This window comes from Equus quagga, chromosome 7 (assembly GCF_021613505.1).
Source record: "Equus quagga isolate Etosha38 chromosome 7, UCLA_HA_Equagga_1.0, whole genome shotgun sequence".
Lineage (NCBI taxonomy): Eukaryota > Metazoa > Chordata > Mammalia > Perissodactyla > Equidae > Equus > Equus quagga.
In genome coordinates, this window is record NC_060273.1 from 41,362,338 (window position 1) to 41,387,235 (window position 24,898).

Sequence of the window (24,898 nt, forward strand, 5' to 3'; positions counted from 1 at the left end):
AGCCATGTGCAGTGGTGGCCGTGGGATGGGAGACAGTGTGCGGCATGGGGTCAGGGGGCAGTGTGGGGTGGGGGACAGCGTGGACTGGGGGACAGCTTGAGCGGGGGACAGCACGGACTGGGGGACAGCGTGGGATAGGTCCGCGAGGAGGCACAGCCAACCTACCCCTGGGAGTCGACCGTCTCCTTGGCCCTCAGCAGCACCCGTGACAGGATGGAGAAGAGCTGCAGGCGCATGGCTGGGTCGCGGGCGGGCTGGAGGCAGCTCCTGAGGACCGGGATGAGCTGGGGCAGCAGCTCGCCGAGGGCCGGGCCTGGAAAACAGACAGCAACCCCGCTACTACTGGGCGGGAGGACGGGGGCCCAGTGCGCGCCACCACCACCTCAGACGGCTGCCGAATGAGGGGCCCCCGCAGCTCCGGGAGGTGGTCTCAGCTCGGGCCGCGGTCCGGGGTCCCCATCGCCCTCCGCTCCCGTCTGGGTGGTGGACGCGGATGTCAAAGAAAAGTAACCGAGTGCATTTCCACCTCCCGAGTCACTGCGATCATTCCATATGTAAACTTTCCATTTTTCTTATATTTTCCTAATTCTTAAAAAAAAATACAGTCAGGCACTATTTTAAAGATCGACCCATCAATCCTTCAGAGCGTGTAAGTTGTTTAACGTTTGCCCTGAGCTCGGCAGCACTGCACAGGAGGGAGCAGCAGACGCAGGTCTCCCCAGGCTGTGGAAAGACCTCGAACACAGGGAAGGGGACTTTGCATCTGGAAACTCAGGGAATCATGACGGGAATGAAACAGCCTCTGGGGTCTGGATGGGAGTGGCAGCTCACGACAACACGGCCACAAAGCTCCCTCCCGGCTGGCCGGGCCCACAGGACTCGATCCTAGTGCTGGCGGAGGCGGGCCTCTCGCCGCCCTGCCACTTGACACTTGACACGGTTTGCCATCTGCAACAGCGGGCGGCAAGCAAGCGGGGCCACTTCCATTGCAAACCTGGCGTCAAGGCGGCAAGATGACAGAGGGAGGCCCTGAGGGCGTCAGCCCACCAACCTGACACCACGGAGGGTCTGGGAGGAGAGGAGCAGAACAAAGCAGGAGCCGCCACCAGGACGCTGGGCCCGCAGGGCACCACCAGCAGGAGGGCCGAGAGAACGCTCAAGGTCCTGCATCACCCGGCGGGAAATGCGGGCTGCTCCTCCACCTCCATCGGAGGAAGGGCGAGGGGCTCAGGACGGAGACCCGTCTCCAGGACCGCTTTATCGCCACGGAAATCGGGGGATGCACAGGACAGAGGGCGTCGGGGACTGTCCTGCTGTCCCCTCCACAAGAGCGCCAACTTGTGCACGTTCCCAGCCTCCTCTGCAGACCAGGCCTGCACACGTCACTGTCAATACTCACAGTCCATGAGGGACAAGCACTCCCTGTTAAAATGGGGAAAGAGAATTCCCCAGGACCGCAGGGCGCACGTCAGCATCATGGTACAGAAAGATGGGCAAGTCTGAGGGTCCAGTGAGGACACCACACCAAGCACCCCCAAGACTGAAAACGCACGGGGACACAGCGCCGCTCACCACAGGTGTCCGAGGCAGGTGCCCGCAGGGAGGTGGGCCCAGGGGAGCGCAGAGTGCGGGTGCCAGAAAGGAGCGCCTTCCCGGAGGAGGCTGGCCGGACCTGGAGGGCTCCTGCCTGGGCCTCAGAAGGCCTGCTCGCCGCAGGGGCTCGTGCTCCTGAGCCACTTCTGCCTTCTCAATTCTCAACATCTGAACAAACTGGAAACAGGCCACGCTTTGTGGCTTCGACAGAGAAGAGAACATAGTCCAGGCCACATGCTGCCTCCGCTGATGGCCCTCGGGGGCAGGTGGGGTCTGCAGCATTTGCAAAGCGGCCCCCTTGGTGTTAAGAATGTTAAAAAAACAAAAACGAGCAGCTAAAACTCCACCCAGGGCCCGGTCTGCCTCCCAGCACCAAGCTCGGCTGACCCCGAGGGCGTCTCTCTCTGGGCGGCTCCAGGGCTGACAGGCCTGCAGCTAACAGAGCTAACTCCCGTGGGCACCTGGGCCACTTCCAGTTTCTGCTACTAAGCTGTGCCCTGCTGAGTATTTCTGGGCACATGACTGTCTCCATAATTAGGGTCATTTCCTTAGAACAGATTCTCATAAACTTGACTGCTGGATAGAAGGATGTGAACATGCTGATAATTCTAGAACATAATGCCAAATGCTTTCCCAAAGAACGGGCTCCTTTCCACAGCCGCCCGCCAGGCCCAGAGCTTCCGCTGGGAACACCAAGGACAGTGTTAACTTTTGGCTAATACGACAGATGAAGACATGGCATCCTACAGTTTAAAATCCACATTTCTTTATTCTTACAAAGGCTGCGTTTTTCTGACTGCTTGTTCACCAGCCAGTTATCTTTCCACACAACCCGGATACTCGTCTGTATGTGGGGGCAACACGTCTGCCCTCACGCGTGTGGGTCTGTCTAACGGAGGTCTTGACACTGTTACACCTGATGTCAATGTTCCCAAGTCTCTTTGCCTCTTCTTTGGTTTCAAATCTCTTTCTTTCCTCTGTAGCCACCCCATCTTTTCAAAATTCAGAAAGTTATCTGATTCTGTATGTTTCAAATGTTTTATAATTAAGTTTAGAAACTCATCTTCTTACAGAACTTTTATAAATAAGGAATTAAAGAATTTTACAAAGTTAAAAAATTATTTAAACCCTTTTGTTTTCTCTGTTCATTACAGCAGCATAAGCTCATTATAGAAAACTTGGGAAATACAGAAAAATAAAGACTAAAAAGGAGAGCAAAACTCATCCACTCCCAGAGCACTCCGGTGGAGATACGGCGTTACACTTTGAGATTTTCCACGCACACATGAACACACATACGTGCACACACGTGCTCGCACAGGCACACGCACACACATGCACGTGTGCACACAGAGCAGCTCAGAGAAAACACAGCTGGGATCACTGAATTGCAGTTTTAAAACCAGCTCTTGTCCCTTAACATCAAACCATCAACACCTTCCTGTGCGTGACGTGAGGGGGGGCCCAGATAAGTGTGTTTTCCAAGGTGCCAATACGAATGCCACCACCATAAGCAACACATAAAAACTGCAAACAGAAATAGCACACTGCAGGGAGACCACCTCAGTGCAGCCGCCCGAACCCTGGCTTTGCCGACGAGGAAGGGAGGGCTGCTTCCCCAGGGCTCGCCCGCCCGCCAGCTTCCTCATCCGTGAGGAGAAGACTCGAGCAATCTCATTCACGAAGCTGTTTGGACAACACTCAGTAAAAATGTGAAATTGAAGACACGGGGCCCCCCCCAGAGGCACGTGGGGTGGGGAACGGGCAGCTTCCCGCGTGGCTGCCAGGTTACATCCCAGTGTCAGCTGTGTGACCCCGGGCGTGTCACCGACGCCCTCTGTCCTCAGTTTCCTTCTCTGAAAGGATGACGATGGCCCCTACCACACAGAGCAGCCACGACGGGGTGGAGAGCTGACGCCCAGAAAGCAGTCAGAACAGTGTCTGGCACAAACCATTCAGCATGGCTGGAAAAGCTCTGTGTTTCTCTTTTCAAATTTGGAAACACAGTTTTGTACACAACTGGCAAGGAACAATTTTGGATTTCTTCCTTAGGTCTCATAACAGTGGGGTCACTGCCATGAACCCTCTTTAGGTCCTGGGCACCCCAACCATAATGACTGGCCACTACAACGCACAGACATCACAGGTTCACAGTGTGTCTCCTTAAATCCAAGTACAATCACACTTTATCCAGCTGGGGGGGCGGTGAGCACTGAGAGAAGGCGCGTGGGAGTCGGCAGCTTAAAGGGAAAAAGAATTTTTATTCAATTTAAATGAAGAAAGTACTAGCTCGCTTGATAAGTTTACAGCCACCTGGAAAAGTACAGGATACGTGTGACGAGTCACTGCGCTTCCTTTAATGAAAACCTCCCTAAAATGTGAGGATGCGTTCTGTGTCTGTAACAGGACCAGAAAGCAGTACCGCTCACTCCAGGGAAGGACCTGAATCTGCAGACTTTTGGAGAACTGGTAAAAACGTGAGGTCTGGGAGGGGCTGTAGTCACACCCCCACCCTGATCTGCGGGGACATGCTCAGATCTGCAGTAACATTGCCCTTCATCTGAAGAATGCCAGCTACAAAGGTGGCCAGGAAAAACCACACTTTCCAGGTTTAACATCAACACCGTGTGCCCGGGCAGGCTGCAAAGAGCCACACCACAGTCCTCAACATACGGCGCTCACATCTTTGAAGTTTCATCCCTTAAAATGCTGTTCTCTAAGGACAAGAGGGACTTGGATCCCTTTTAAACAGCACCCCAAGTGGGGTGAACTCTGTCTGCGGCATCCTGGTTCACCCAGACAGTTCTTGGCGTCTGCGGTGGGGCTGGCATGGCCCCCACGTGACCTGCGCTCTGACCCCGGCCCGGGGGGGTGCTTCGGGGGCTCACCTGAGCGCGTGGCCCCCACGTGACCTGTGCTCTGAGCCTGGCCTGGGGGGTGCTTCGGGGGCTCACCTGCGTGCGTGACCACCACGTCGAGCTGCAGCAGCTCCGCAGAGTGGACAGTCCAGTCGTGGTGTGACGCGGCCAGCCACTCCAGGAGGGGGCCCGCGTGCTCTCGGTAGAGGTCCTGGCTGCTGTCGACGCTCTCCACCGCAGCCAGGGCGTCCATGGTCTTCTGGACCTGGAGGATGCAAGGTGCAGGCTGGACACTCCTGCTCCTAGGGCTCAACCCCCACTGGAGACCCACCTTCCTTGTCGGAGCACGAGAGCCCCTCACACACAACTGCCGCGACAACCAGGCCCCCACGAGCCTCAGTCAGCGAGGAAGTGGGACAGGACAGACCCCTCGGAGCGCAGGTTGGGGGGGAGCACGGCAGGCGCCAGTGTCACCACCTCAATCTCCCTTCGTGTCACGTCAGTGCCGACCACGAAACCGACCACGCAACACACAAAGGTGCGCGTCCTAAGAAGCTCCGGGTCGCCCCAGGCCGGCACAGATGAGGCCCGCAGGAGAGCAGGCGGGCCTCCCCCGAGTGATGGCTCTCTCCGAGTCGCCCTCACGCGCCTCCTGCAGAGCGGAGAGCGGGCTGCCAGCTGGGGCTCGCTCTACGAAGGAGAAGGGGGACCAGGTGGCTCAAGGAACTGAGCAGAAGGGACTCAAACTGCGTCCGCTGGTCAAAGATACCCTGCGTCCTCCCGCTCAGCTCTCTGCCCCGACCAGACCCTCAGATGCCCGGCTCTGCTGCTCCGGCGGAGCGGAGCGTGAGCGAGGTTGGGAGATAGAGCCGGAGCCCCTATTCTCCTGGGAAAGACTAGGGAGCACTCGACACGAGGGGGCAGCTGCCGGCGGCTGGGCCTGTTCTGCAGCCTTGCCTGAATTTCGACAGCGGCCTGGGCACAGGGACTCGCCTCTCGCCAGTGCATACGGCCCTGGCATGACATGTCACCTGCTAAGACACATGTCCTTGGAAAGGCGGTTTTTAAAGAGAGAAATGAAAGTTTAGAGAGGCCTGAGAAAGAGCGGGAGGGCGTGAGCCCTGGACACCGAGCTGCCCTCGCAGGCAGGCAGGCAGCTCAGCGGGGGTCTGCCCACGCGCTGGCGTGAGAGCCGGAAGGAAGAACGAGTTCTTGGCTCTCAGGGAAGAGGCAACAACCTGGGTCTTGGGACGATGCTCAGAGTCTGTGGGAAACTGGCCGCCAGAAGCCTTTGAGCCTAAATATGGAGCCCGTGCAACAGAAATGACTTTGCAAAGTTGGGCTGCAATCAAATAGGCAAGTCAGGGTGTGCTCTCTTCTCTGGACTTTGAGCCGCACGTGATGTCTATAACCACACTCAAACGCATGGCTTTAAGGCCAGGATGGTCTCGCTTCTTGTCGCTTTTCTGCGGTGGACTCCAAGGTGAAGACGTTGCCTTCACTCTGAGATACTAAAATGAACTGGCAGTTGGAGGGGACCTAAGACCCTGTGCACCCCCAAAGCTGCCTCACGAGTGACTTGCCCCAAACGTCCTGCTCTTCCACCTTTGCTGTCAGCCTGAGTCGGGGAGGCCTGAGGCTTGGAATTCAAGAGCAGGATACTTGCAGACGACACTTCCATTTGCTCAGAGATGAGAGTCTTCCTCGGCAGAAGCTCCATCGCCCACCAGCAAAGCGCAGGCGGTCCCCACCCATCTCACCTTGTCACCAAGGCCTGTGGCGCCCGAGGAGGCCATCACAGTCACCAGCACTTCCATGAGCTGCAGGCTGGACCCTCTGCAGTCTTCGCGGCACACCGCGATCAGAGCCTGCACGCAGAGCAGCAGGTGCTCCCCATAAAGGTGCTGCGAAGAGAGCAGGAGCACGTCAGGCTCTCCCTGGGCCACCGCCTCCCACCACCCGCACGAGGGCTCAGGCGAGGCCCACCCACATCAGGAGACGGGGAGCACAGAGAGCCACGGCAACTTGTGTCGGGCCACGGGGTCAAACGCACGAACCACGCAGAGGGCACTCTTTCAGACAACAGGGGAGGCTGAATGCGGCCTAAGGATTGGGGAGTTGACACTAATTTTGTTAAAGGCTTAATGGTATTTTAGTTGTGTTTTAAAAAAGTTCTTAGGTATCAGCGATGCCTACTGTAGAATTTACAAGTGAAATGACAGGGCATCTTGGATTTGCTCCAAAAGACTCCCATTTGCCCCCCTCCGCCCCTCAAAGTTAAAAATAAAAGCCGGGTGAGCGATAAGGTAAGAGTGGACAGAGTAGACGACAGTGGACGCTGGGCAGCAGAGACGTGAGGGCTCGCTCTGCTGCTGTGCACTTTGTGAGTGTTTCTATAAAACTGTTAATGAAAAACAAAAATACGCAGTTCAGAGGCACTTGCCGACCCCTCGGGGACAAGGTGGCGGCTCGGTGGGTGGACGTACACGCTCAGCCTGGGGCTGCAGGCTTGTCAACTGAGACGGGACGGGACGGGCGTGGGGCACAGGGGACCCCAATGCGCTAGCATGATTGCCTCTGCAGCGGCCGTCTGACCCACCTTTGTCATTGTGCCTCCCACAGCACAGAGTGAGGTGGGAGGGGTCACGTGTGTGACCTGTCCACGTGGTTCGCAAACAAGCGTGCATGTAATGGAGAGCACACCTCAGTGCTTTTACTAACGGAGTGTGAGCACAAAAGGGTGTGGTGATTATTCAGCTGGAAATAAATTAGTTCTAAACTCAGAGTCAGTTCTAGAACTCCATGACTCATTCGCAAGCGATAGAAATCACCAAAGTTTAAACAAGATATTCACGCTGGATCTCAGCAATTTGTTCCACGCACCCCCGGGCCCTGCTGTCACCTCAGGAGACCACAGCACACGGGGCACGCACGTCGCCTGCAGGAGCTGGACACGGCTCCACCTGGGGCCCGGCCAGCGCATGGGCGTTCCAGCTCCTGTGAGAAGCCACAGGCGGGTGATTCTCTCAGCCTTTCCTTCTCTCACAGCCTAATTTCTTTTAGGCCTGGATTGATTGATTTTGTGAGGACAAGATCTTGGCTAATTTCTAAAATGACCCATAATACGTATACATTTAAGGAGCTATTTTTTTCTATTAAAATAAAAAGAAATTCACTTTTTTTGTGTGTGTGGGAAGAAGAGTGTCACTGAGCTAACATCTGTGCCCGTCTTCCTCTGTTCTGTGTGTGGGATGCGCCACGGCATGGCTTGATGAGCGGTGTGTGGGTCCACACCCAGATCTGAACCCGTGAACCCCGGGCCAGCGAAGTGGAGTGTGCGAACTTAACCGCTATGCCACCGGGCCGGCCCTGGGAGTTCAGTCTTTAAGACGGTGCCACCGCTAGCTTTGCTGAGCTGCCTCACGACACACCCACACTACTAACGTACTCGTCCCCACGCATCGCTTCCTGCTGTGGAGACGGCGCCGTCTCTGAGGAAACCAGGCCTCGGCACTGGCAGATTTCTCTATATTTAACCAGAGAATTTAGACATCTACCTACGCACACATGCACACACGCGCGCACACACACACACGGAGCCAAAAAAACCGACACGGTGGGAAACGACGCTCAGTCGTTTTGGCTCTTGAAACAGTGTCAGCTGAGATGCGGGACGGCACACAGCAAGTGCCTGAGACTCCACGTTTCAGCAGTGGCGACGCCACGCCTGCTCTCCCGGTTTTCTTTAAACAGGAGTAAGTGAGTTATCCTGACGTGACCCAACAATTCTGTCACCCGTCACTGAACAGATATGTTTCACAGACGAGGACCGGGCTCCCTGCGCTGAGCCACCAGGGATGCCGCTCCCACTCGACCCCACCTGTGATGGCCAGACTCGCGGTCCACACGTGCCCGGGAGCTTTCCCATTTCAGCGTGTTCCTGAGAGACGTGTGGAGGCTGTTCTTAGAGCCACCGGACAGCACCACAGGCAACACGCACTGCCTCCCCAGTGACCGCGAGTGACCGTGAGCGCGAGGCCCTCCTGCCACACAGGGCATGCGGGTGTGGGGGCGGGAAGCAGACGCCTCTGCCCCAGGCCAGGCTCCGTCCCTCGGGCCGGTTCAGCCTGCAGAAAGGAGTCGAGTGGGTGTCCTGGGTCTTTGTTACGACCGGTCCTGGCCAAGGGCTGGAGTGTCTAGACAGACGCTGATGTGTGATGGAACTTTGCTACGAGGGGGTCTCTCTTTGTTAAAAGATCAAGTTTTTCCTTAAAAAACTAGAAGACAAGGAGCCAAACACAGAGTCTGAACTTCACAGATTAAGGGGTTAAGTTTTTCTATAACCAACACGAAGATGTGAAAACGTTTTCTTTGCTGCTGAGTTTATAACACCCACACAAATTGCTAAGTTCTTCTAGAAAGAAACACTTCTGGCTTGCAGCTTGGTAGAGGAATCAAGATCAGAGCCACTGGTGAGTGAAAAGGCAGGACTTGCACAGGTTTGATGATTATGTTAAGAATGGGTTTTGGGAAAAGTTGGAACGTGGCTGAAAACACGCAGAGCAGACGAGACAGCCCTCAGCCCTGCCCCTCTGCATTCTAGAAGCCGCCTCCCAGGGTCGTCTCGACGGTTCATCCACGACTGTGAATCACACCTTCCTGCCCGGGGTCAGGGGGAGACGAGGCCAGACGCAGTGTGGGAACAGCGCCCGCCCCTCCCTCCTGCCCAGCTTTCTGGCCACAGCAGCCACTGTCAAGGATTGAGCTGGGGACACCGCTTCTGGCCGTGTCCCGAGGCCTGCAATGGCCCGGGCGGACAACCGGCAGAGGCAAACCCTCGCCTCTCTGCAGAGGTCTGGACGGCCGCAGCCCAATGCCAAGGTTTCCAGGGCGCGATCCTGTCATAGCCGAATGGCAACAAAGCCATTGTCTCGTCTTTAACAGCAAACAATCACACGTTCTTCCAAACGACTGAGCCTGCCGCCCTAGACCGCTTCAGACTCGGATGTAACGGATTTACTGCTCAATTTAAAACGGAACAAATATAATAGCTCAGCACAGGCTCCAGTGAGTCTGCCAAACCGCCAGGTTGCCTCTGTTAAGCATGTTATTGGAATGCAAAGTCACGCAGGTAAGGCATGAGCTCGTGATGAAGGCTAAAGATGCGTGTCTGCACCTGTCTGACGTGGACCAGCAGACGGGTGGGCCGACCTGCACCTTCGTCTCAGGGCACCGGGAAGAGGTGGACCCCTCAGAGCTGCCAACCAAGCCCATGGCAGCAGCGCGGTCCAACAGAACTGGCCTCGATGGACATGCTCTACTCTGTGCTGTCCACATGTGGCTATCGGGCACTCGAAACACGGCCAGCATGACCGAGGAACAGGGTTTTTAATTCGTTTAATTTTATTTTAAATGGCCACCATGCTGGATGGAGCAGAACGAGGCAGGAGGCAGGCGAGTCGTCCCACAGGAGACCGTCGGTGGCAGCGCCTGGCGACGGTGTCGGGCGGATACCTGACGGGCTGTGGGCCTCGTGCAGACATGGCCTGCCCGGATTTACTGGGAACCGTCAGCAATTGCGTGTAGCAGCCCCTGGCGGGGACACCACGCGTCCGTGCACGCTGACAGGTTCACTTCACGACGCTCTGGGCCCCCCACCCTGCCCCACACTCACGTTCTCAGCCCCCTGAGAGATGTGGGGCTGGGCCAGCGCGGTGGCGATGCCCTTCACATGCGGCTGGAGGGCTTCCCGTGGGCAGCCTCGGAGGACGGACGCCAGGACCAGGAGGCCCGAGGGGGAGGCCGACTTCCTCAGCACTGACAAGAGCAGCTTCAGAAAGACGTCAGGGCTGACGAACGCCCCAATGAGCTCCGCGGACCTGGCGGCCTGAGAGACGGGAGAAGGCTGAGGGCTGCCTGCACGCCCCGTGGGCCCCATGTGCCCCTCCCTGCTCCCCTCCTCCATGCCTGCCCCCCGGGCTCCTCCCCCAGCAGCAGCAGCCCATGTGGCCGCCTCTCTTGGCCTGGTGCTCCCGGGCCCTCAGGATGGGTGGGAGAAGAGAGCCACGGCACCGGGCTGCTTATCAAGACGGGCGCACGACACACTTATATAATCAACATGCACGGGATCACGACACACACAGGGCCACAAGGACATGCATGGGGTCACGAGGATACACACGGGGTTACGAGGACAGGCACGGGGTCAGGAAGACACGCATGGGGTCACGATGACATGCATGGGGTCACGAGGACACACACGGGGTTACGAGGACAGGCACGGGGTCAGGAAGACACGCATGGGGTCACGATGACAGGTACAGGGTCACAAGGACACACATGGGGTCACAAGGACAGGCACAGGGTCACAAGGACATGCATGGGGCCACGACGACACACAGGGTCTCAAGGACACATGCGGGGTCACAACGACACACAGAGCCAGAATGACATACAGAGCCACTGGGTTGACGCCTTGGAGGTGACCCTCTAAAGCTGCTCCCGGTGGGCACAGAAGACAGATCAGTGGCTGTGGGGCAGGGCGTGGTGGGGGGTTGGACACAGAAAGACCCAAGGGAGGTCTCGGGGCCACAGACACTTTCTGTACCGTAACTGTGGTGGTGACTACATGACTGCCTAAGCCCCAGCCCTGCACACCTAGGAAGTGACTGTGACAGTCCGCAGTCACGGCTCAGGCCACGTGACCAGAGCGAGGCACTCACGCTGCTGACCACGGCCCGCTCCTCGTCGGCGCAGGCGCGGAGCAGGGTTCTCAGGAGGAGCTCCAGGTGCTGCGTCACGTGGTCCTCCGCGTGGAGCAGCAGCACCGCCAGCAGCTGTGCGGCCTTCACCCTGGTTCCCGCCACCCAGTCGGTGATGTCGTGACAGATGGCGGGAAGGATCTTGGAGAGGTTTCTGAAGACGAGCTCCCGACAGCCCAATGCTGGGCGATTCTCTGGGGATCACAAGGACCAAAGTCAACCGTGAAACTCACAAAACCCCAGTGCTGCGTAGGAAAGTTACCTACCTGCGTCCCTGGAGTACTCCCACCATTTTATTTCGAGGCCTTAAAAGTTCAAGCCAACTCTGAAGGCAGAAATGAAGCCATCAAGTGTCATAATTTACTTGGAGACTTTTTTAGAGCAATATTGAGTGACACACAATAAGTGACATACACTTAACGTGCACCATCTGATCAGTGTTGACATCTGGGCACACCTGCGAGCCATCACGGCAATCAAGATGATAAATGCGTCCATCACCCCAAGTTTCCCGGGCCCCTTGTGGCGACCCAGCCCTCCCCACCCTCACCCCCAGGCAGCCATGGGTCTGCTTTCTGTCACTACAGGGGAACTGCAATTTCTAGAGTTTTCTAGAAGTGGAATTGTACAGTATACATTCTGTTTTGTCCGGTTCCTTTCACTCGGTAGAATTATTTTGAGATCCAGCCATGTGGTGGCTGCACTCATTCCTTTTTATGGCTGAGCAGTCTCCCGCTGCGTGGAGAGGACACAGGGTCTGTCCACTCATGGGCTGACGGACAGGGGTTGTTTCCGTGTCAGGCAACAAACACTCACATCCAAGTGTCTATGTGGACGCTGCTCTCACTTCTCTCGGGTAAGTGCCTAGGAAAGCAAAGGCTGGGTCACGTGGCAGGTGTACATGCAGCTTTTTAAGAAACTGTCAGACGGTTTTCCAAAGTGGCTGCACCATTTGACGCCCACACTGACCGTGTGGAGGTCCAGCTCCTCCACGTCCTCGCGGCACTTCGAGTGGGTGGTTCCAAATCTAAACCCCCTAAGAGGGTGCAGAGGCATTTCCTTGTGGCTTTCATTTGCATTTTCCTAGTGACTAATGACGTGGAGCATCTTTTCCCATGCTTATCTGCCAGCTCTGTATCTCTGGTGAAGTGTCTTTTCAAAACTTTTTCTGCCCACCAATAAAAGGAATTATTTGCTTTCTTGTTGAGTTTTGAGAGTTCTTTTTGTATTCTAGATACCAGTCCTTATATATATAATTTGCAAATATTTTCTCTCAGTCGTGGCTTGTCTTTTCATTCTCTTAACAATGTCTTTCAAAGAACAGACCTTTTTATTTTGGTGAAGTCCATTTATCAACTAATTCTCTCATGGAGTGTGCTTTTGACATATCTAAGAAAGTTTTGCTGAACCCAAGGGCACGAAGGTTTTGTTCTAGAAGGTTTACAGTTTAAATTTTAGGTTGCTGATGCGTTTTGGGTCAATTTTCGTGAATCACATGAGGAATGGATCCAAGCTCATTTTTTGCATATCCAGTTATTCCATCACCACTGGTGAAGGACCATCCTTTCCCCACTGAACTGTCTCTGAACCTTTGTCAAAACTCAGCTGTCCGCTGTGTGTGTCTAATTCTGGACTCTGCTCTGTTCCGCCGACGTGTCTTCACGTGACGCCACGCCGTCCTGGTCACTGTGGGCTCCTGAGTCTTGAAACCAGCGAGTGTTGTTAGTCTGTCAACTTCGTTCACTTTCAAAGTTCTGGCTGCTCTGGGCCTTTGCATCTCCATGTGAATTTTAGAATAAGTTCGTTGATTTTTCACAAAAAAGGCTTTGAGGATTTCAATTAAAAGATTTTGACCTTAGAAATTCAAACCAACTCTCAAGAGAGAAACGGCACCAGGATACGTCAGAGTTTAAAGGGTGTGTTTTAGTAGAAAGAACAGCCTGTACCATGAGCCCCCATTTTCAGTTTTTATTCCTGTTACTTGTCCATTTTCATGCTCTATTACAGAATTAGTTCCAAATGATTCAAATTCTGTTGGCTGTTTAAGTGAGTTTGTTACAATTTTGTAAAAAATAGACAAAAACCCAAAACACTAAGTACATCTTCTTCCTAATGACACAGCCACTGTGGAGTCTGAGACGAGGGGCCACATAAGGGCTGGGAGGGTCTGTGAACAGCGGGGGCAGGCGCTCCGGGGACTCAGGGGCCTGTGGAGGTATTTTCAAAGAAACATGAGGCCTCTCTACGTATGTGGTTCTGAAGCCTATTTTTCTGCACTTCACACAGCAGACACGACGATTTTCTCCTAGAACAGGGGCTGGCACACTGGCTCAGATGCCACACCTGGCCGCTGCCTGTTTCCTAATGGTGTTATTGGAAAACTGCCACGTCCACTCATTTACTATTTTCTGGGGCTGCTTCGCATCCCAACAGCGAGCCGGACAGCCATGACACACAGCATCCAGCCTGCAAGCCTCGAACAGTCACCGTCCTTTTACAGAAAGTGTGCCCACCCATCCTACACTCGAGACCTGCACTTTGCAACATGGGAGCAGCTGGCCACACGTGGCTACGTAAATAAAGTGAGGACTTCAGCTCCTCAGTCCCACTAACCACGTTCCAAGGTCTCAATGGCCAGTGGCTGCTGTACTGGACAGCAGAGAGCATGACCACCACTGCGGAAACTTCAGCGCTGCTCTCAAGAATTACTAAGAATCTAGAGCACGGTTTTAAACAGCCACACAGAAGAGAGCATTAGAATTTATTGACCTGGGCCGGCCCCGGTGGCCTAGTGGTCAAGCTCAGTGCGCTCTGCTTCAGCGGCCTGGGCTTGTTCCGGGCACGGACCTACACCGCTCATCTGTCAGCGGCCATCTGTGCTGGCTCAAATAAAAAAGAGGAAGATTGGCAACAGATGTTAGCTCAGGGTGAATCTTCCTCAACAACAACAAAAAGAATTTATTGACCCAATTGTTGTTAACCTTCTTTTTGGTTTCTTTCCTAAAAGTTAATACATGAACAAAGTTAGAAAAAAAAAACAAACCCACCAAGGGTTCCAAAGAGAATAAAGAGCTGAGCAGCCCTCCCACCCTGTGCACAGCTTCTCGATCCCCTCCCTGGGGCACCTTGGAGACGGTCTGTGTGTTTGCAAGTACACGGGCACCCACCTTCCCCACACCCCAAATACAGCACATCCTTCATCCATCTGCAATCAGAGATCTCCCGGGCACGCACATGGCAGCTCTGGAACTGCTGTCCACACAGTGCCCGGCTGCCTGTGCCAGCCCCCAAGGGACCGAGGGCTGTCAGTCTTCCACTGCCACGAGGAGGTCCCGTCACTCTCCCTGTACACGCAGTCAGTACAGCTACAGGAGTAACTCCTAATCCTGGCGGAACTCCTGGGTCTAAGGGTCTAAGTACATCTTCTTTATTCACGTTTGGCATTTCAACCAGCATTTGCCCAGCAAGCCCAAGGCTGTGCTTAGACACAGAAAGGGGTCCTGGGAACCCCCGGCTGAGCTCAACTGTTCGGTTCACAGGGTGAATTCAAACAACGGGCACCTAGGAGTCTCCAAAGCAGTGATGTCGACAACTATCAGTCTGATGGGACTAACCCTTCTCTCTCCCCTGGGCGCGGGTACCTCCCACAGCGGCTTCCACGGGACACACGACGAAGGCCCAGAGCTTGAGGCACACACATAAGGGCTTATCTGCACCGAAAGCCGCCCCGATCAGACGTGGCTGTGAGAAGACTGCTCACGAGGACATGAACAGACACCAGTGGTCAAGAGGCTCCGGAAGGGACCTCGGCTCCCCTCCCAGAAGTGCCTTATCTCAGATTCACTCAGAAGCGCTGCCCCTGGCTGCCTGCTGTCAAGGTGCCTGTCTTCCAGGCAGAGGCTCCTGCACCTGCAGCCCCGGGGGCACGGCGGCTCTGGGTGAGAGGCAGGCCAGGCCCATCACGCTGACAGCTGTCCCCGAGATCAAGCCCAGGGAGGGAGGGGGTCCGTCCAGCCCCCGTCTCCTGTGCCGGGGGCAGAGAGGCCACAGTAAACCTGTACTAACTGCACAAACAGACTGCTCACAGTGACTCCAGCCTCAGCGGGTTTCTCAAAAACAGCGTTACGGAGGGATAACTTACCTGTTGTGGAAATCACTCACGAGTCCTGTGAGCTGAGTGTCAGGGGATTCACACAGCTGTGCAATCACCCCGCAGCCCCGTTTTAGGACCGTCCATCACCCCAAGAAGGCCCCTGTGCTGTCTGCAGTCACTCCCCACCCCCACCCGGAAACCACTAATCTGCTCTCTGTGCCTGTGGCTTTGTCTCCTCCAGAGATTTCACACAAAGGAGCTCCTTTCACTCAGCACGGTGTTTGTGAGATTTCCCCACGTTGCAGCAAGCGCCACTCTCACACACGGCCGGATACGCCTCCACCACATGGACCTGCCACACCTGTCCATCCCTTCATCAGCTGAGGACACGGCTGTGTCCACTCTGGGGCCATTTTGAATAATGCTGCTGTGAACACGACACAAAAACCCTGGGCAGACACAAGTTTCCATTTCTGTTGAGTGTTTATCTGGGGGTGGAGTGGCTGGACCACAGGGTAACTGTAAGTTTAACACTGTTTTCCAAAGTGGCCGCACCATGTGCCTTTCCCCCAGCAAGGTCGAGAGTTCTGGCTCTCCACATCCATATTCCTTCCCAGATCTGGTTGGTTCTGATTCAGAAACAACACGAGGTAGGTGTTTCTGTTTATCCTGCGTAGGGGCAGAGGGAAATCCCAAGGATGTGCCCTGAGGTCTGAGTGATGATTAACTTAAGTCCAGAGTCCAAGCTGCCGGTTGGTCAGGTGCCCAGAACGCTCAGCCATTATCTAGTAATCTCTTCTTTGAAAACATAATTGCAGTACTTAGCAAGCAAAAAGCACGCCAAGACAATTCCAGTGGACGTCTGCAAAAGAGCAGATGGACAGCGCAGGCTGGCCAGCGTCTGCAGGACGAGGCTGAGCGACCCAACGCAGGCAGACAAGAGGCAAGCGTGTGTAAGCCACTGTATTGTCACAACTGAAGCAAAGTCAGACATGCCAGCTGGGAGCGCTGCCGAGCCTGCCGGAAACCAGCGTGGGGATGTGAGGCAACTGCCTGCGGCACGTAGGAGGCGCTGGGCACTCTGCGCGAGGTCCTGGCTGTTCACAGGCACAGATGTCCCCGAGGAGCGACTGATCTTCCTGAAGAACTGGGGGCCCCTCGGTGCAAGGACGAGGGGTCAGCCGAGAAGGAGGTCAGGGCAGGTCACCAGGAGACACAGGAGCTTAGAATCCGAGACCCGGCTCGGTTAGGTGCGGGTCCCGACTTGCCGCCTGGGGACGAGCCACATCCCCTTTGGGCCTCAGCTCCTCACTGTGCGAGGAGGAGACTGGCACCTGCTCCACGTGAACAGGGTGACACAGCCTCCAAATGGGAGGCTCTGCTCTTCCCTCCAGCCTCAGATGGGGAGCCACTCCCGACACCCAGAGCAAGTTCGGACTGGGTTGACGTCCACACCACGGAGCCCTGCTTGGTCCCCATGATGCCAACCCGCCTCTGTAGTCAGGCTCTCCTCTGCCTGGCCCGTTTCCTCTGCACAACGCGCCATTTCTGACAACGCCTGTTCAGGTCCCCCATCTTCCTGAGCACTCGGATGAAACATGCAGGCTGAGCAGAGCAGGTCTGGGCTCTTGGGGGAGTGAGAGAACACGAGGGAACTATGGAGACGAGCCACATGGCAGCCTGCTTCCTCGGAGGGAACACTACTTATTTCTAAAATGGGTAAAAAAAAAAAAAGCCAACTCCATCCTCCGTGATAAAAGACCTGGCAAACCATCCACCGTCACAACGAGGTGCTTCCCCTCTCACTCGACCATCACCAAGGAAAACATTTCAACAGAGGCTGATGTCAGAGCAGAAAGGACTCCGGAACCCGCTGTCACCACTTGATCTGCTGCTGGCGGCTCGTGGGCGCGATGTGCAGATGCCCGTCAAGCAGGAACCTGAGCTTCCGCACGAGAGGAGCACTGCGCTCAGGCAGACAACGGATGCCCCGACCGTCTTCCCTTTCAACACACAGCCTGGTTTTGAAAGTGGAGATTTTCTCAGTGCTGTAACAGGAAGCTTACAGTGTGTCTGCAGAGCTCACGACAAGCTGTGTAGTAAAGAGACTGTATTTCTACGCCACACGCACCTTACTTTGTCAGGAAGGGTTCCGACTAGACCCCTGGTCCTGGAACACACTCTCTGAATTCCTCGTGTGACAGGGCGGCACGTGTGAGCACAGCGTCTATCGGCAGTGCCCTGTGCGCCTTATCACGTCCCTTCCGTCTGCCGCTCAGCCACAGTCACGGTCCAGCCTCATGGGTGGGAGCAGGCGCAGCCCCCACTCGCTCGCGCACCCGACGCTTGCTGAGCCAACGCCATGCCTGGCGCACCTGTTCCAGGTGCTGCGATGTGGCTGTAGATACGCGTGCCCTCTCAGAGCACGAGCAGACACTTGACCCAGGACAGCATGACATCGGCTGGAGGAAGGCGACGGGAAGAAAGCGGGGCAGGAGGAGGGAGGCTGCGACGAGTGGCTCTCTGAGTGGTGAGGCAGGAGCCGAGCCCCGTGACGAGGAGCAGCAGGTGAGGAGGAGGGGGACAGTGCCCGCCAGGGCCACCAGGTGGGCACAAGCTGGGACTTCAAAGACAGCTGGGCCAGAGAAGAGTCGCAAACACAGACCCAACAAAGGATGGCGCCCAGACGGCAGGAAGCACGGCTCAAGCTCTCTAAGAGAACCACCACCCACTTGAAAATATGGACTGGAGATCTGAACAGACACTTAACCAAAGGACAGCTGAGGACAAGACTATGAAATAAGTGCATGACAAGATGCTCCGCATTGTCTGTCGTCAGGGAAGCCATTGCAGGACCCAGCAAGGATGCCTCCAACACAGCCCCACCCACCGAGCGCGGCCGGGACGGGGCAGCCAGACTCCCCTCCCCTGCTGGCAGGATGCAAATATGCAGCCGCCATGGAGAGCCGCGTGGCCGTCCCCATGAAACCATACATAGCCACCACACGACCCAGCAGCCCTGCTCCCAGGAGTTTATCTGGGAGACGTGGGTTCACACAAGCCTGTATGCAGCTGCCTACGTCAGCCCTATCGGGGATCACCCAGCACTGGAAACCACCACGTGCCCTTCAGCGGGTGAGGGAAAAGCTGCGGGACGCCCACAGAATGGAAAAGCTCTGACGCAGCCACAGGCGAGCCTCAGGTGCACCGAGCAGATGAGGCCGACAAGAAGGCTGCCTGTGGGGTGTCGCTCACGCATCCTGGAAAAGGCAGAACTACAGGGAAAGACAACAGAGAGGCAGCTGCAGGGGCAAGAGGCAGCCGGGGCCGATGGAACGTTCTAGATCTTAACTGCAGGGGTGGGGACCTGTGTTTGTGAAAACTCATGGAACTCTATCTGTGAAGGGTGAGCTTCCTGACGTAAATGACATCAGAGGTCAAGAAGGCAGCCTGTCCCGAGGGGCTGGAGTGTGGTCAGGGGACCTGAGGGAGACAGACGGCGCTGGGGGCCGGGGAGGCACAGGAGGCCAGGCTCAGCGAGACAAGCCTGGCGAGGCTCTGAGGAGACAACTGACATAATTGGACATACGAAATGGTGTTAAAAAAAACCCCCTGAAAACTTAGATTTAAGATTCAAATTTTAAGAAAGAAAAATTTTAGGGGAAACTTTTAGGGGAAAAATGCCAAAAATCCAATGAAACCTAGCACTCATGCCACTAACTTTGATTGTAATTCAGCTCTAAATTTACTCTGCTCTAACGGGAGCAGCATTTATGAGACAGCCACGGTCTCCAGGCCTTGGAACGTGCGCCTGGCTGCCTGTGTTCCGTGCAGTGCGCGCTGGGCTGGCCCTCCCTCCAACCTCACCTCCAGGCCTGCATCTTCCCAGTCCCTGGCCCCGCGACCCTGGTCCTCCCTGCAGGGCGGCCTGTCCAGGACGCCCCGATGCCTGAGTGTGACCTCGAGGACAAACCACCAGCACAGCACAGGGCAGCCAGAGCGCTCCCAGCACAGTCTCCCTGGGCCACGCGGGGCCAGGGAGCCAGTGCGATGTGAAGACCCAGCTTACAGCCTCAGGGCTGGTAGAGAACGAGCCACACAGCCCTCCTGGACCTCGCATCCGGAGAGAATGACTGTTTCCTTGTCAACGGCCAGAACCTAGTGGAGATGTGTTGTCAATAAACACCCCACGGGCTCCCGGTCTGCCCGGGGTGCAGGCTAACTCTGGGGGCGGAGGGAGATGCTCTGACAAAACACGAGCGCCACCTTCAGAACCGACTTCCCTCACAGGCAGCAAGGGCGCGTGCGCTGCAAAGGAAACTCCAAACCCGGGTGTCTATGTTCTACATTTTTAAAAAGTGTGTTCTCGGGCTTCAGGGAAACAGAAAAATGCTGCCAGCAGCTGGTTCTTGCACCTTTTCCAGAACGCGTGTGATCCCCCTTACCCACCGCATGGCATGGAGGAGCGGAGCGTGTGTGGACAGGGAGATGAGAGCTGTGTCTTAGGGGGAGGTGCTCGTTTGCCGACCACAAACTTCACATCACCCCAACGCCGCTTGCAGTGCTTGTCCTGATGCTGTCCTGAGCAGCCACGACGTCCCGCCAGGCCCAGCTGGCCCGCACCGCCTGCCCGACCAGGCCAGGAGAGGCGGTCTGTGTGCGGCTGGCTGCCTCGGGTGCTACATGTTGTCCTCGTCAGCGTGCACCTCGCTACTGTCTAACGTCAAGAAACGCCGTGCATGCAGATGCGGTGACAGCGGCATCTGATCCAGCACAGCTGGAGACACGCCACCCACGAGAGGAAGCAGCTTCCAGAACAGAAAAGCCGAGGGCGTGCAGGCCAGGGCCACAGGGGGTTGCAGCCACGGCCAGACCTGCTCCCAGCACTGACACAGGGGCGCGCAGGTCGGCCCCGCAGCGAGGGAAGGGATGGCAGCCTCTGCCTCGACCGCGGAAATCACCCCGAAATGCAGGGCCGCGGCCCCCGTGACCCGTGTTTGCGTCTTCAGATGAAGTTACAAAAGCTTCTCGTATAAAACGCTGAAGCACCAGCCACAGCTCCGCGGGATGCGTCACCCTCACCCACCCAGGGCCAGACCCAGGCGGCGTCCGCAGGAAGAGCCGAGCGCTGCCGGGGGGCACCCGAGAGTGCAGGGTCACGCGGGCCCCCCTCAGAGCCCCCAGCCCCCATCACTGTCCTGGGGAAGGCGGCACTCACCTGGTGACGGGTGATGGGCTGGGGCCGGAGAGGCGAAGTCCAGCTTGTCCTTGAGGTCCTCCTCGTTCTCCTTCTGCCACTGCAGGCCCACCTGCTCCCAGAGGCTGGCCGCCACGCGCCTGCAGCACAGACACAGGTCAGGGGAGCTCCTGCAGGGGCCCAGGACCAGGCCATCTGTGGGGCTTCTGAGCGCTTCACTGACAGCACTGAAGGCGACTGACTTCTATGCGTGTGCCCAAAGTACTGAAAACCGCAGAGGCCTGCCGGACGCCCCATGACCTCGCGGCATCTAGAATGAGGGCACCGGGGCGGGGGTGGGGGGGGGTGGGCGTCACAAGGAGACTCCGCAGCAAAGCAAACAAGCGTGACTGTAGATGACGATGTAGGGACGACAAGTCCTGGGGAAGAGGACGGAGGACCCACGCCTGCAACAGCAGGGGCCGCGGAGCCAGGCAAACGGGGGGCCTGACGGCCGCTCCAGGACAGCCTGGCCACTTACGCAACCTCGGGGACGTCGTCGTCGAAGCTGCTCAGCAGCAGCGGGATGAGCTTGTGGAAGAAGGAGTAGCGGTCCCGCAGACTCAGCAGCCAGCCCCCCACCACACACGTCACCGCCTGCCGGACCTGCACGCAAAAGAGGCGGCTTCATGCCGGGCAGAGAAACGCCGAGGGGACACGCGGAGCAGCAGGGCCACCATGGGGACACCGTCCAGGGGCAGACGCGGGCTTGGGGCCCCGGTGCTCCGGCAGCCCTGCACTGAGGCTCAGGCCTGGCGAGGACACGTCGGGGCCGCTGTGTCTTGTTGCCCAAGCCAGTCCTCGTGGCTCCAGCCCAACCCTCTGTCAGCCGAAGCAGGGCTCACACGCGGGAGCCTCCCTGCTGGGCTCCACGGGCGCTGTGTCACCATGGGCGTTTCCACGAGCTGCTGGCCAGCGGCTAGGAAGTGTGCCCTGCGAGGTCACAGCACCCAGGCCTCTGGCCCTGGAGCCCCAGGGACTCCCAGGGGCCGGCGGGGCGCCCGCTCTGCTGCGGGCTGTCTGACCAGGCGATGGCACGCTCCACCCACCTCACCTGCCACAGAGGAAACGGCCCGAAACACACCTGGTGCCCGAGGTTGAGCTCCCTGCGCCAGGCAGCCAGGCGCCCTAAGTTACCTGGGAGGGCAGCAGCCGGGCCGAGCCTCTGGAGGAGCCCTGCCGTGGGGCGGCACCACGGCACTACCCAGCAAGGGGCCCACCGGCTGTGGCGTCTGCCAGGTGCGGCTGGGAGGGGACCCTATGGCAGGCACTCGGGGTAGAGAGGCTCCACCCGCTGTGGCCATCAGCAGCCAGCACTGCAGGCAGCCCAGGTCAGGGGCTGGGCCCCAGCAGTGCCCACCGAAGGCCTGTCACTGCCTGTGGTGGGCTGAGCCCCGGCTCCAGCAGGGCACATGAACGGGCAAAGCGCACTCTCCTCCCTCAAGCTCATCCTCTTTCTGGAAAATGAGAGAGGACGACAGGACCCGTGTCACCGGCCCCTCAGGAGAAAGGAGAACACCTGCACGGAGCCTGACACGGAGCCCCTGGAACGAGCTCAGCAGTCCCGGGCCCCCACCCCCACCCCGCCCGCGAGAGGCGTGCAGGCGCTAGGCTCCGTGCTGCCTTGCAACCCCTGCGAGGGTTAAACCCTCTGAAAACAAAGAGGCACAACATGAGGCAAATGGGGTCGTTCTTATTAACTGACGCGAGCATGGAATCAGCGACCAAAGCACAAGCGAACGTCCCTCTTGGGCAAATCTGCGCGCTAAAAACATCCCGACTGCAACCAGCCAGCGCCAGAACTGCCGAGCGAGCGAGCAGGGCCCTGCAGGGTGACAGGCAGGCATCAGGAGGACCCGCTCCAGAGCTCTGTGACCCGGCCGCGCCTGGGCCCCAGCACCAGAGGCCACGGGCTGTGGGAGCCCATCCAGCTGGCTGCGGCTCCTCTCGCTGTCCTGCCCCGTGTTGGGCACCTGCAGGCCCCACGCCCAGGACAGTCACTGCAACGTCCCCAAAGATGACACGTCTCTTGTAGGAAGGAGCCTTCAGCTTCCCGCCTCCTGAGCGAGAATCGCCGGGGCAGCCGGCCCGCTCCCGCCCGTCAGCCTGGAGCTGGTGTCGGCAGGAACGTGAGACACATCGCCCTCTGCTCCCAGCTCAGAAAACAGCGCGGAACAGAGCTGCCAAGTAACAGTTTGACTAAGCGGGAAATATGTCAATTAAAAAAAAAAAGCCGAATGAGCCGAGCGAGAATCATTCTTCTCCCGAGGCAGGGCTGCGGATGGTGGGTGTTGGCTGGAGAACCGCGCGCGGCACCATCTGGGACCCTGTGCAAAGCCAAAGGGAGAAACTGTGCATGCGAAACAGCGCTGAGCAAACAAGACAGTCTTCCGTTCTCCGTTAACTCGCAAGTTCCCACTGTGTGTTTTTTTTACTGGCGCCTGAGCTAACATCTGTTGCCAATCTTTTTTTTCTTGTTCTCCTCCCCAAAGCCCCCCATACATAGCTGTAGGTTCCAGTTGTTGGTGCCTCTGGTTGTGGCACGTGGGACGCCGCCTCAGCGTGGCCTGATGAGCGGTGCCAAGTCTGCGCCCAGGATCCAAACCGGTGAAACCCTGGGTGCAGGAGCGGAGCGCGCGAACTTAACCACTCGGCCACGGGGCTGGCCCCCAACTTTAAGTTCTTAAGTCAAGGAAAATTAACGTGCCCAGTTCTTCATAACGAGGATATTTAGTGCTATGTCCTGCCGTCAGCTGCTAAGCATGTGTTATCAACTGACGACGCTCCTCATCACGTTCCACAGAGAACGGAAAGCAGCTCCCAGGCACGGGCGGGGGGAAGTCATCTCTTTCCAATTCAGCCCTCAAGTGCGAACATTTCAGACCTCAGATTTGGGGGGTGGGGGAGGCAGGGGAAAGATCTTTCTACCCAGCCCTTGATTTCGAATGACCGTCTCAAGCAAAACACTTAGGAGCACTCCCTCTGTGTCCACCACGCTGACCGAAGGCCTCGGATTTTAAGGATTTTATGTCATTTTAATAAACTCCTCTCTTCAGCATAAAAAGCTTTTAATGGCATCAGCAAAATATTTTAATAACATATCAAATGTTGCTTGAAATATATAGTATTCAATCCAATTAAAGAGGAAGAGGGCTTCCACTGAATCTGGCACATTCTTGTTTTAAAATCTGAAAAATTTCAGCATAACCTTTATGAAGTCTGTGAGGTGGATATGAACGTCCATGGTAAATTTCTGTTGTTACTTTTCCCTCATTTGGATTCAGGTGGGAGAAAGAGAAAAGGAGAGGAGGTAAGAGGAGGGGAGAGGAGAGGAGAGAGGGGAGAGAAAGGGAGCAGGGGGGGAAGAGAGGGGAGGGGAAAGGAGGGTGGGGGAGGGGAGGGGTGGGGGAGGGGAGAGGAGCAGCAACAGGCCCCACCCGTAGGATGGGAGTTGGAAGCCTGCGCCAGTTCATTCTGGCAGGGTCCCGCCCCAAGGGCTCTTGGGTTCAGGAATCTGCATCCCATGGGCTTTCTGGAATGTGGTGAGCATCCTCCCTCATTCCTCACCTTAGGACTCCCCTGTTACCCACTCAGGCAGAGCACACATTCACACTTTCCCCCCACCCCTGCACCCTTCCACCCGCCCACCCCTCTACGCCACCATGCATCACTCCTGAGCAGCTGGGAGGTGCCTGGCACTGATCCCACCAGGTCCCAGGCAATGACTGGGGCAGCACCTCTCCTTCCTGCACTCCATCAGGTGCTGGCAGAGGGCAGGTGCTCAGAAAGGCCTCAGGACCTGAGCCGAACGCCCACGGGGCCACCAGCAGTGGGGCAGGTGAGGCCAGGTGAGCTGCAACCCGCTGAACGTGGCCCTGCCGGCGGCTCCCACGGGACGCCCACGCAGGTCACGTCCCAGGAGCTTGAGCAGCGGGTCGGAGCCACATCTGCACCACACACAGCACACGGGACCAACCCTCTAACTGAAACCTCCTCACCCACAGTCAGAGACCAGCAACACGCAGCGAGTTCCTGAAGTGAGGGGGACCCCAGGGCAACCAAGGGCCGAGATGGACACACACCACTCTTTACGGACGACGACCTAACCTGAGCCTGGCGCCCTTTCACCTGGACGCTGCACGCAGCCAGATGTGTGGGCCTTTCTGGCCCAGAGGAAGCAAGGTCAGCCCCTGCGGCCCTGGGACACCCCCCTTTCCATGTCCTCAGACACGTCCTGGAGGCTGGTGGTGAGGAAGCACCAGAGAGAGAATTCTGGGAGCTGGACTGCCCGTACTGAGCTGGCTGTGCCACCTGGGTGAGCTTGGAACCTCTCTGTGCCCTGTTCCTCGCTGGTAAG

General features: G+C 57.0%; 1 protein-coding gene across 1 annotated transcript in view; it reads right to left on the reverse strand.

Annotated features, from left to right (window-relative positions):
• DNAAF5 (dynein axonemal assembly factor 5) overlaps positions 1-24,898 on the reverse strand; it is a 48,387-nt gene that overhangs the window by 12,225 nt on the left and 11,264 nt on the right. The window contains exons 4-10 of the mRNA XM_046667755.1: positions 21,023-21,147; positions 20,524-20,642; positions 11,174-11,406; positions 10,126-10,338; positions 6,212-6,355; positions 4,548-4,716; positions 166-313 (exon numbers count right to left, since the gene is read on the reverse strand). Of these exons, the coding sequence (XP_046523711.1) occupies positions 166-313; positions 4,548-4,716; positions 6,212-6,355; positions 10,126-10,338; positions 11,174-11,406; positions 20,524-20,642; positions 21,023-21,147 (1,151 nt within the window). The remainder of the gene's footprint in view (positions 1-165; positions 314-4,547; positions 4,717-6,211; positions 6,356-10,125; positions 10,339-11,173; positions 11,407-20,523; positions 20,643-21,022; positions 21,148-24,898) is intronic.